Raw genomic sequence first — 13,436 nt, 5'->3', positions numbered from 1 at the left:
AATGAATGCCAAGTATTTTCAGGAGCATGATCTCCAAAACAAAACAAGTCCTTTTGGTAGAGAAAAACCTTGCCTAAAATCTTTGTAAAAATCACAGTGATTGAAACATCTTCACTGTCAGCAAACAACAAAGCAAAACCCAGATGAAATAAAAGAAATATGTATTATTGGGCTTTAAATATTGTCCTACATGAGAAACATTAAGAAATCAACTGAAGACAGAAAAGATTATAGATATTTAATTTCCACGGTGAGCTTAAACAATTTTCATCATATACAAACATACCTACTTTACTTTAGATACACATGAACATCTACAATATTCAGCATGAAAATGAAGGGCCAAAGTGGTGAGACTTCTAAGAGTGGGAGAATTGAGATGATCTGCCATAATCAAATAGAGATAAGGAGAGTCTGAAAACAAACACTGATTTTTAAGTAGTTTATAAAACCTTCTAGCAACAGGAGTAGGAGAAAATTTTATGTAATTATCTTTTTTTCTCACATCCATCTACATATGTTTAATGAGAACAAAAATCTCAGGAGATAAATTACAGACAATGTCTGTAATCTAATATATACTTAATATCATCTTGTGGGGAGTGAACACACCTCTGTGCCAGAGAGAAAGTGGCTGGTTTGGGAAATTAAGAAACAGGATTTTTATTTTGAAACAATGATTAGTTCCTGGTAGGTATATTAATTGTAACTGTCAAACATTAGTTAGGATGAATACTATAACCAAAACAAGAGAGAAAAACTGAAAACAAGACATACATTCTTTAGTTTTCTTCCTGTTTGGATATGTAGAACATTGCTTTAGAAGGATGACAGTGGAAAGAACTGTATGCCATCCACATAATCATCTAGGTACAAGTGTGTTGCAAAGTCATGTCTGTGCTGCTAAAGTTGCTACCACACTTCAGAAGGGGTGATGCAGGGAAACTGGGAAGTCTGTTGATGGGATTCATTAACCCAGAAGTCCTTAGGTGTTAGGAATCATTGCGTTTTCCTTCCGCCTCTTGACTTTCCGGCAAGGCTTTGGATGATGACACTTCTCCACCCTCTGCTCCTGCATCTAAACAGAGACAGAATTAAGCATCTATACCACACACATTCTCACAGCTTTTTAAATGCAACCAAGTATTTGGGTTCACTGATTATCTCTGTTTGGACTGGCTCTTTACTACCACAGTCATGGGATGCTTTAGAAAGAGAGATTAACTCAAGAGATAAAGAACTTTGAGAAGCATGTTCTAAAAGCTGCTGCCTGTTGGCGTTGATTTGCCCACTTCTTGCACAGACTGATCAATGTGCATTTGGCTGTAAAGAAAAAGATTGGAAATAACATTGTATTGCTGTTAGTATTTTTTTTTCAAGTTAAAATTTTGCATTCCTTTGAGCACTGTGTGGTTTCAGGTAGATAACATTATGGTTTATGGACCTGCCAGTGTTTTGTCTGACCTTCTTTGACTAGAAATACCTATGTGAATTTACCCTGTCTTCACAAGATGGGGGATATTTTGTTACTCTGAGTTGGAAGTTCACTTTTCCACAGATTAGAGTAGAATGCTTACATGACTGGTATAAATAAAAGCTCCTCTGTGTCTCTGGTCATTATAGGTACTGTTCCATGCTGTTTCTTTTGATCAAGTTTACTCACTGAGAAGCAGAAACTCCTCATGCCTTGACTTCCTTGCAAACCATAATAATAATTTTCACATTTCCTTCAAGCCCCACATGGTAGCACCAGTGGTAATAGCATACCCAAATCTATGTCAGTCCATAGCTTTTAGGGACAAGGAAAGGTGTGCTGAGCACATCTGGCTGTACAGTCCTCCACTTCATACTCCTCCATCTCCTCCACAGTCCTAATCTAAGGGGTACATTTTCTTACTTGCTATAAAATATCAGAAACACCAAAAAAAGTTATGTATTGTGGTCTCTACATATCACAGCAAATATATAATGCTGTACACAATTCATCAGCTAAAGCCCTTGGCAGAAACTGCTTGATGTTTTAAGTCTGCTCGGAGATTCAGAGGCTTTGGAGTTCTATAGCAATAAAGAACCGAGTTCCTTGACACCCTCCAGCCTTAAGTAGCACTGGTGTGGAAAGGGAGACAGAGCAATCTCCTCTATTGGCTGTTTCTGTGCAGGCTGGACATCTAATATCAGTGGAGTCTTTCAGACAGGGTAGAGGAAAACAGTTAGAGGAAATCTGCTCTCATACTCGGTGGCACTTAGAAGTGCAATAGGTGCTAGTTAAGCTGCTGAGTGTTATCAGCAGAATTGTGCCCTACCACTGTTTACCAAATGTGGAAGACCAGTGTAGCTTCTTGCTCTCAAACTTCTTGCAGCCTCCTCTTCAACCTTTGGATTACCAGTGACAGCAGTCAACTATTCAACATGGTTCCAGACCACCTGTGGAAAGTCTCAGCACTCCAAAACTTACACACCACCAGAGGATGATCAGACATGATACATTTCTCTGCATAACTCTGCATTTCAGAGTTAGGCTCCAAGATAAATAGCTGGTGCCAGAATATCTTCTGTTCATCTCACAAGAACATCAACTCTGTGCAGCTTGCAGAGTACATGGACATTTGTATCATACAGGTATGGTCCTTGTGTATTAAAAAAAAAAATAGAGCAAAATCTCTTTTCTGTTCTAAACCAGCAAGTATTAGCACATCCTCTTCCTGACTTTTCATTATGACAGTAGCTGACAGCATTTTAGAAAGAGGAAATGTATGATCCAATGAACATTAGCTAAATTTGAAACAAGACGGACAGAGTCCTCCTCACCATATCCCATAATCTTCACTGAATCTGAGAGTAGCAACAAAATAGGGCATACTTTATATAGCCACATGTTCCATCTTCTCCACTTCTCTCATTTATCTAATTTCTTTGTTCTGAGCTGCAAATGACTTTCCTTTTTTAATGACTTATTGTTGAAGTCAGAAATAGGCCTGTTAGAGTCCCAAATGTTTCACAAACAAACAGTTTCCCTGCCACGTCATTTGAACTCCAAAACTGTCTCTCCATTTTGACGAATCCTCCTTTGTTTGCTTGCTGTCTCATCAAAACTTTAACTTACAAAACAATAAAGCTGAAATTCCCATCTGATACTTGTGGAATTCTCATTACCAGAAAGCACCCAAGTTGTCAGAGTGGACATAACTGCATCCAGCATTCACTTCCTATTATCACTACTGTAAACTGCTAATGTGCTGTCTTCCAACATGCTCTGGCACAGCTATATGTCAATGACAAATGCCAAGGACAATTCCATGTTCCTAATTGTTCTTCAAATCCTGGCAGTGCTGGTCCTGTATTTTTAAGAAAGCATCAGTACATTTTGCTAAAACTAACATAGATGTATTTAATTTCTTCTTCTTCTTCTTAATGAATTGGATGGAGACCAGGAGAGGAGGACTATTGTGTCATCTGGAGGGCTAGATATTTATCTTATGCCATGCTGTAAGTTTTCTTACAAAAAGACTTGCACTCTTTCCTGTTTGTTTTGTAGGGACATAATTTTCATATTCATAAGGAAAAATGTCTCTTCAAGACAAAATAATACCATCTTCCAGGACCCATTCTGATTCTTATTTTCCTCACTTCTGGTTCAAGTTAGGATTTGGTCATTCTGCCCATCTCACATCCAGGAAATATTCTTTCTACCTGCTCAGCTGTCCTTTGATGGGCCCGTGTGGGGTTTAGATAACAGAACCCCGAACACATGGCTATAAATTAAATCACCAAAATAACAACAATTTGAGATCAAAGAAATCCTTCCCCCTGGCCTTTACCGTGCTTTAGGAGGCTGTTCACCTAGCATCCCTTAATTTCTCTGGGCAATGTAAAAGGAGAATATGCAACCCTGGAGACTAGCAATCCCTTTAATGGTCTACTTCAGTTCAGATTCATGGACCTTTCACACCTTAGCACAGGCTTGCCTTCCCCTTTTCTGCATTCACACCATCACTGCTCCTGGATATGGGACCATCTGTTGTGGTGGCACCACAACAGCAACAGTGATGGGCGTGAGAAGAAAAGGTTTTCTGAAAAAATTCTGATTCACATTCAAAAATAAGGAGGGACAGACTATGCTCATGGCCAGTCTATATTTTTTATTTCTTAGGCATTAGAAATCAGATTTTTATGAATCTGAAAATTCCTCTGAAGTCACTCTGAAATTAAAAAGAATTCACAAAGGTGGTGTTGATTAGACCTGTGCTATATGGACAGAGCATCTTATCAAATTAAAGGACATGGCTAAATAGGGCACTGGTCTCAGACAGCAAAGTTGAAAGCCTACAAAGCAGGAGTAAAACACTACTCTTAATGTATATGCCTGAGTTCCAAGAGCTGTCATTGTATTAACACCACAACTCTGCTGTCTTATGCAAAGTTATCTCAGTGCAGGAGTACACTGGAATTTATAGCTGGAGTGATGTGTTTTCCAATTTGCCTGGACATACAACTGTGTTTTCTCACCCTTAAGGGAACTGGAATTCAGAACTGAACTGTTCCCCTAAGCTGCTAACACTGGATCTGTGGATGGATATGGGTTAATATTAACTTGTCTCATCAGGAGGCACAAGTGATAACTGCTTTGGAAGGTTGAATTTAATTCTAAATGATGAAAGGAATAGTAGGATTGGTATCAAAACTGCACGGTGGTGGAAGTCTTAAAAAATAAAAGCGAAGGTTGACTGCATATAAATGTTCTTTTCTGAATGCCCATCCATTACCTTCTGAAACAGAGAGCTCCGCCAGTTTGTGTGGCAGTTCTGAAGTCCCAGCACCAGCAGGAGAGCCCAGGATATCTGGTAAGGCGTTTCGGCGGCCTGACCGTCCTGATGAGACAAAATCTGTGACCACAGGCTCTACATCAGTCATTGCTGACTCCTTTCCTCATAGCAACATCTGCATATAGAAAAAACAGAAGAAGAAAACAGCTGTAGCTGATGGATGCTAATCACCTGCTCAAAGGTACAACAGCCAGAGGCTTTGCCCAATGGTTCTTTTGTTATTAAAAACCATACATTTCAATACTGAGTGTTTAAGCTTTACTTCTTCCCCTGAAGAAGATAGAAGACTGTCTATGCATGTCCTTACTGTGCCATTTGCACATCAGGCTAGCACAATGAACAACTCTACAATGACAAGAAACCTGTGAATAGGGTCAGCAACAGCCCTTTCTGCCAGCCATCTGTACAGCCTTTTACGACCTATTCCCTCTTTTTAAGTGGTTTTGCCATACAACCACTTGGAAGAAACTAAAACTCTGTAGTCATACAGTTTGTGTGAAGTAAAGCATGTTTTCCTTATTATGAATCTTGTTCAGATTCTTATTTAGAATCTTGTTAGAACAAACTCATTTTACAAAGAAGCAAACTATATAAAATGACCTCCCAAAGCACAAATTGAAACTCTTTGTGGACTTTCTTTATCCTTCACATATCAAACCACTTGTTTTCCTCTGCTGCTTAAAGGTTTAACCTTCACTTGAGCATGTGACTTTTATCTAATAAATAATTGAATCCTGGAAATAATGGAACGAACCTTATTCTGCTCCTGTGATCCCTGTCTCAAAGCCCATTGAACTGAATAGGAAAACTTCGGACTACAATGGGCTTTCAATCAGGCTCAGAGATGTTTCATGATCACAGTCAACGGATGAAGTGTGAACACCTAGAGCAGAAGGATACTTGGCTGCAAGTGGCACACAGAGTGTGAAAACTGCCCTTAGCAGTCACAAAAGGCAATATAATAATTTACACAATAATGTGATAATTAACAGACCAATTTATAATAATTAGGTATCCATTACTCAATTAAAAACAATAGTTACTTGCTCTATATGAATGAAGTTCTGTTTGCAATGTGAGCAGGAATGTTGTCTCTGTGTAAATATGGTCAACATTTTGTGTGGGAAGGGATACAGATGGTACTGGAGACCAATCTGACTGAAGGCTGTCAGCTTTTGGTTGACAACTGGCTGTATTTAGACTAAGAACTGGATATGGAAAGTGTCAGTCATGTTAGTGTTGTTCATATAACAAGCAGAGCATCACAGTCCCCCTTTTAAAATTCTGCTAAGCTTGGAAAATATTGTTGTTTTCATTTCATGGATAGAAAAAAATTATACAAATAGATATCAAGCAGTACTTGTTCTGATGTGCAGGAAGAAGAGGCAGAACTTTGATTACTGATGCTGACCTGCCATTTCTACCACAAATATTTTCTTTTCTCCATCAAAGTGTCTTTCAGGTGTGTCAATCCAAAACCAATAAGAAATTTTCTTAATCTTCTTTGTATCTCTAAGTACCTTGTAATAGAAGAAATTAATCCTTCTTAGCAAGAAACAAAGGCACAAGTAGGACCACTAAGTCTGAAAGGTGACCTGAACATGCAAATAAACTGCTTGTTTTAATCAAGGGCAGTAAGTGAAAGGTCTCACCTGGAAATTTAGCAGAAGATTCCTGTTCTGCAGGAAAACAGATCAAATCCAAATGAAACTTTTCCATCAGTGGCAAAATGTAAAAACCATACATGGGCATTCAAGAATGCCATTTTTAAGAAAACAACTAAAAATCATGGAGTCATCAAGGTTGGAAGAGACCTTTAAAATTATCCAGTCCAATGGTCAAACATGCATCGACATTCTCAGTTAGATTTAGCATTATACTATCAGTGTGAGATCAGTATTTGGCATGAAATATGAAAAGAAGGAGAATGCATCCATGATTATATACACAGTCTCATGGATTTTTGGGGGTGTTCATATGTATTAAACTCTAGGTGTCCTAAATCCTTTTCCTTATATGCTCACCACAGCAAGTAAAGTGACTAAATTACACTTCAGAACAGAAAATGTTTGGGGTCTTCTTTTGCTTAATAAAATTATTAAAATTGTTGTCAATGCCAAAATGCCAGCATGCTTGCATTTCCTGCCCATTTAATTTCATCCATTTGTATGGTGGAGCCAAAAGTACTGTTGTGAGTAGACTGCTGTTCAGTAAGATCTACAGAACAACATTAACATCAAAACACACTTTCTCAAACCTGCCTTGGGACTTTCCCCCTCCCCACTTTTCTCTCTTGCATGGATGTTTTAGCCCCTAAATTGTTACTTTTTAAATAGAGAAAATCTGGTCTACAACTCATGCTATATGAAGCTACTCTCTTCTGCTGTATAGATTGCAGCACAGTTTGCACTTCTGCACTTGTTTCAAAGCCCTCCCTTTCCTCTCCAGCACATCTCTTTCTCCTCTGATGTAATCTCCCTTCACTGCATAATGTTAGACAACCCAGGCAGATGATGAAGGACACAGTCTGACGTGCCTCACTGTAAGTGAATTTTGATTTATGCACTTGATTAAAAAAGTATGCAAATCTAGACAAACCTAGAACATCTGTCAGACAGAAAATCAGCTGATCACCATCTATCCGTCTGGTGGCCATAATTCAAATTTAACTATCTAAAAATACATCCTTTACATATATAACATTTACCATTAAGGACTTTTACCTTTGTTTTTTCTATCGACACTTCACTAGCACAGCGTGTTCTCTAAGTATATTTGAAAGATGAGGGACTACCGCAAGAGGCTTAGAATTGACATTACAAAATGTAAGTCCATTTATAGGCCCCATATAACCAAAAATTTAAGCTCAACTCCCAACATATGACAGACATTATTCAAAGTAGCTTGCAGCTGTACTTGAGAGAAATGCCATTTTATTTGTTAATGTTTTAAGGGATTTCTTCAATTTCATTCTGAGGCTCTCTTTTACCAGTATTTTCTAAGGCCTACATCCAAGCAAGGATACAGTTTCTCTGCTCTTCATCTGTTTCTACCTTTACATTTTTTAACACATTCGTTGGAAAATATCTGCCTTTCTGGCACCTCCTTGCATCTGTTAAGGAGTATTACTCAGTATTATTCATGCCTCCTCACAGAGTAAACAATAATTACAATGTGCACAGCATCTATTTTTCTCAAATCGACTTCTCCTCCTCCTGCTGCCAACATCTTCTTCTGCTTCACTGAACCCATTTTGCTCTAGCCTTATCCAAGATAAAGATACTCACATGTTGCCAACGCCTGTGTGCAGTTGCTTCTCTGAGTTTCCAAATTACTGTCATCATTTTTCTCCTGTGTGACTGCTCACCAGACTAATGGAGCGCAGTTCCAAAAGAACAGTGCCAGATTTCCAAATCACAAAGTTCTGTACTACCCCAGTTTCCTTTTTGCCATGGCAAAAGACCAGTCCACACAAAAGTGTAAGGCAACTGGGTGGAAAAGAAGACAGGGATGGAGGCTGCCTGCACAGGATCAATAGTAGGAAGGCAGGTGCATGTCCCAGAAGGGCTCATCTACCACTTAAGAGACTGAAGGCTATGGCTGGCATCCCAGCTAGCACTCCATGACCAGGACTAACTTTGCAGCTCATTACTGGGCCAAGACAGTGTTAAGGAGGTTTTCGGAGTATTAGATTAATCCTCTCCTATATGCATCTGAAATGCCTGCAGGATCACCCAGAATGCACAACAGATGACAGTGTGCATGGGGGAAGGAAATGCTCTGCTTGTGAAAACTGACTACAGCCAAAAGCAAAACTCAATTAATGATCTATCAGATATTCAGGTAAATGTCCCCAGACAAAACAATGGCAAGTAAACTGTTTTTGTCTAAAAGGCAGCTAGTCTGTTAATCTTTGAATCTTCTTTTGCTGACAGCATAGCCATCCCTTTGGGGGGAAATGATTCAGAATCTGGTGAGAATTTCTTTAAATAAATGACAGGAAAGAACAAATAATTCTCCTGAAACAATTTGTGTTGAGAATCAAGAGAAATAATGCTTCAGTGCTCAGTTGTAGCAGGTGCCACAGTCCACATTTAATGTCAGTGTTGTCACTTCTTCACTCTTATCTGTTAGAAAATAGATAAATCACCACCTTAAGTATTTGTGAAACCTAATTTTGCTTCTGATCTTTCCACTGTCTAACACAGACAAAACACCAGATTTGTTCTGCTTGGAAGGACAAACTATTCCTCAATAAATATCAAAAGGTTCTCAGCATTGGCACTGTGGCCAACTCCACTCCATGCAGGAGACTGAAAGACCAAACACATCACTCCTTGCTATTCAGGCACTTCTGTCAAAAACTTACGAATAGTCTCTGCCTGTCCTATCTGAGAAAGCTACATTTTCCAAGCACTGTTTGTTCTGAATGCCCTTTAGCAGAAAAAAAAACAACTGGAAAGCATGAAATCCTCTCACAAAACAGATGAAAAATTCAATAGCCAAGTAGTACTTTCAGAACCAGACTGACAGATTCTGTGTCTTGTGGGTCTCTTACTGTTGCATTTCAGCATCTTAATATATAAAAAAAAAACTTTAGTCCTTCAAGTGGTGTTTAGTTTGTCTTTATTTATTTGTAATGAGTGTTCTCTGTGTACCTCTACCCCAGAAACCTGTAGGTTGAAAACTTTCTGAGTAAGGAGACCAGAAAACATATTGAATAAAGTGCTTCCCACTGTGCAACTGAGATGAAAACCACATCTTCTTTCTATGCATTTGCCAAGCTTTCACATCCACTTCTGCTGCAGCTGCATCCTCATGTCTTTGTCTCCTCTTACCAAAGGTCTCAAAATAGGAACATTCTCGTTACACATGCTCACATAATCCTTATGCTTTATCCTAAGGCATTTTTGAACCACAGAAAAGGGAAAAAAACACCTAGGAACATCCATGCTTTTAAGGAAGACAGTCTAGAGATTATGATGATGACTAACAGTAACCTGGGCACTTGCATAAATTTTGTGAGAAAAATTTCTTTTATGTGTTTTTTCACATCAGGAACATTTGTTACACATTGGCAACCCTACTGCTGGGAAGCATACAGAAAGATAAGCAAGTGCTCTTTACCGATACATCTTTACCATAAGTATATCCAAACACAGGGGTCTCAATGTTATTTAGGGCTTAGGACAAGAAACCACACATTTCTGAGAATGCAGAAGCAATATAGCTAACTATATGAATGTAAGAAGTGATTCACTAAGGAAAAAGAAGCATTTTATTATTTTCAGGTTTTTAAATGTATCATTAAACTAGAAACAAGAGTACTTTTTATTATTTCACATTAGAAAGATTATTTGGGTTTCCCGTACCAACAGTGTTGGCTTTTCTAAAAAAAAATGTTCTCAGAAAAATTTTCTGTTTTCCTATGCAGGGAAACTACTTATATCCCATCTCAGTAAATCTACAGTGAAAAAGCATGTCCTTCTACATTTGTTTCAGTCTCTCTGTTACAGCCCATATAACATGTGATTTTTTGGGATGATATTTGAAAGTTTGGTATATTGTATAACAGGTTTTTCCTCTTGCAACTGTACAGACATTTTACACAAAGGTCTTGTGTTACTTCTGCTCTGGGTACATGACCTGCTCTACGCTCTTCATCAGAAGCAACATCCTTATCAATAGTGTGCAAAACCAGCTTACATACATGATCATCTTAATACCAAAATGGTCAGACTGGGATATCATGATTGCACCATTCCTCCGTTTCCTGCTCTCAGAAGCACTAAATGAATACCCAAGATCTTGATCCTTTTGTTCAGAAGTCCATAATTTTAAGGCACAGAATCTGAAAAACTTAGTCAAAGATGTAGGACTCTTTTTTTCCTCAGAATGGAACTTTGAAACATTCAGTTGAATTTTCTGATCACTTCCATAAAGTCAATATTATACTCATGGGAAAGACAAGTGGGGGAAAAAAGCAAGATAAGATTGGTCCTGCTACATTTAAGTTTCTGGAGAATGTGCAGATACCAATGGTGCAGTTCAACCTCTACAAACACATACAGAGGAGAAAGTTTGACTGTGACCCCTGAGTATGCACAGTGCTCTGATGAACAGGAGAACACATTACAGAACTAACAGCAGTTCTAAATAATGGCACCATTTTCTCTTTGTGAAAGAAAATAAGGGAGAGAGGAGAAGGGGTCATGATACTGACAACTGAATCAGAAGTTATCTACAGTGAGAAATAAATGAAGTGACATTAGCTGAAGGCAGTCGATACCAGGCAACCAAGCATGTCACTTTCCAAATGCCTGTAAGTGACCAAGAGCAATGACAGACATAAATGTGAGTCAACTTTATGTGAAATACAGTTCAATTCTAACTCATTGGCCATGCTGGAAAGAAATAAAACACATCCCCTACTATGTAATGATAAATGAAGCTCAGTGGTAACAAATCAACTGACCAACCTAAGTCTTCCTCTTATATTTCGTCCATTCATCCCCACAGAGTTTTCATTTCCTGTTGCAAATGCACATACCACTTTCTGAGCTCAGCCACACAGTTCCAACCTGCACTTACACAATGCACTCCAGTAAAGGAATCAGCCCAGTGAAATGTAAAATGCTTTTGTGAGAAGATGAGTTTAGAATTTAGCAGATAGATGGGAATGGAACAATCCCATGTATGTAACCAACATGGCTGTGTCCCCAAAGTCTCTCACTGAGGAAGGCCCAACTCTGCTTGAGATCTTACTGACATGAACGAGGGATGTTTCCATCTGGCTCAGAGTGAATCCAAGTGAACCTGTACGTACAGTATGTTTCCAAAAAGGGAAGTTCTTGTGGAAGTGCTTACCGAAGAGAAGTTGTGGAGCAAGAGGAATTTCCTGGTAGCAACACGTGGGCACAAAGGATTGAAAGCTGGGAGCACAAGACTGAGAGAGAAGTAAAAACCACTGAGAGCTGTAACTGTGCTTCTGTGTAGAGAAGAGAGATTACCTGAGGGTCTGTGTGAGACAAATAAATTACATGGGAAGCTAAAGGGACATGGAAAGAAAGGAGAGCTCTGGAACCTTCCTGAGGAAGAGGAGCAAAATCAGTAGTGAGGAGTTTCTTTGGAAGGCAAGCAAGATGGGAGGAAGAGGCTCATTCAGTTCTGGGGAACACTGCAGGAGACCAGCTGCAGGATGAGCAGAGAGACCGGCACAGTGGAGACCCTACACTTAGCAGCAAACGAGCTAGGTAACAGTATAACAGGTTTGTTTAGATTTCTCTTAATAAAAAAAATGTTTACTACACCAAGGATCTTTCTTCTCAGGTGGTTTTTTTTTTTTTTTTTTTTTTTTTGAGGGGGATCAATTACTGTGTTAATTTGCTATGTGCTACAACACCTTGGACACCAAATATGTAGTATTTGTGACAACCTTTACAGACTGATATTGATTCCCTCAAAAGAAGAAGCAGCTCCAATAAGAGTTGCTGCACAGATGTGCATTTTCTTTACCCTGCAGATAGCACCCTACCAGGGAGAAAACTTCCTGTTTATTTCATGTTAAGACCTCCAGAGTGTCCCTTGGAGGTAGAAGTGGATTTGGTGAAAGGTTACCTTTCCATTATAAGATTGGTGAGGGACAGAAGCTTGTGCTTCTTTCAATTCAGCAGTTGGGTGATAACAGTCTGGCAGCAAGCAGGAATTGCAGTGTGAATAGCTGCAGGCATCTTCTAAGCTCCTAAGCCTTCAAAACATGGGGCTGAGACCATTTCCACTAAACAGCAAGGACAAACTCTTAGAAGTATTTTATTGATTTAGCTATGCAAATAAAAGCTGACATTTTATTTTGTCACAGCTAGGTAACACTCTATAATTATATATAAAGCAAATTAATTTTATTTAATTTGTATGATTGTTCCTTCTTCATTCCTACAAGCTGTATTTTTTTAGCCTGGATCAGACCAGGAGACCATCCCGTCCTCTTTGCAGTCACACCCCCCTCCCCCCCACCAGCATTTCTTCACCTGAGCATAGGAGAGGATACTCTCTATCTTATAATGATACAGTTTATGTCTGATGAACACTGTAGAAAAGCTAAAGCCCAACCAAATCCATGCACCATTCTTTTCCCTAAGTAAAACCTTCCTGATAAAGTTTTTAATTTCTGCATTCTGCACACACAAGGTGGAGTCATGATTTCCAGAACAAGGATTACTCACAGCAGTCTGTTCTAATAAAAAAAAACCCAAAAACCAAAACAGAACAACAACAACAACAACAAAACAAAAAAAACCAAACCCAAAACAAACAAACAACAAAAAACAACACCCCCACAAAACAAACAAAAAACCCACCAAAACAAAACAAACAAACAAACAAACAAAAAACCACAGCAAAAATCCCAACACAAACCAAATCAACAAAAATGAAGTGAAACTTAGTATTAAATTGCTATGTACTCATAAAGGAATGGAAACAGCATTTAAAACAAAGTAAGCTTAAATCTATTCTTTATTGAGTAGTAAAAGTACTAACATACTAATAAACGCTAATTTCATTTTCTTTACCATGGAAAGCTGCAAGAAAGCCTGCTTGTCTTTGTCATGAGTG

At 38.6% G+C, this 13,436-nt stretch overlaps 1 protein-coding gene across 5 annotated transcripts in view; it reads right to left on the bottom strand.

Moving 5' to 3' along the window:
• Window positions 1-213: 213 nt before the first annotated feature.
• PKIB (cAMP-dependent protein kinase inhibitor beta) overlaps window positions 214-13,436 on the bottom strand; it is a 53,548-nt gene continuing 40,325 nt past the window's right edge. For all 5 annotated transcript variants that reach the window (XM_064413055.1, XM_064413056.1, XM_064413052.1 and 2 more), the window contains exons 2-3: window positions 4,764-4,938; window positions 214-1,078 (exon numbers count right to left, since the gene is read on the bottom strand). In XM_064413055.1, the coding sequence (XP_064269125.1) occupies window positions 993-1,078; window positions 4,764-4,911 (234 nt within the window). In that variant the 5' untranslated portion in view covers window positions 4,912-4,938 and the 3' untranslated portion in view covers window positions 214-992. The remainder of the gene's footprint in view (window positions 1,079-4,763; window positions 4,939-13,436) is intronic.

The sequence above is a fragment of the Passer domesticus genome, chromosome 3 (assembly GCF_036417665.1).
Source record: "Passer domesticus isolate bPasDom1 chromosome 3, bPasDom1.hap1, whole genome shotgun sequence".
Classification (NCBI taxonomy): Eukaryota; Metazoa; Chordata; class Aves; order Passeriformes; family Passeridae; genus Passer; species Passer domesticus.
This window is presented reverse-complemented; position numbering and strand designations above follow the sequence as displayed.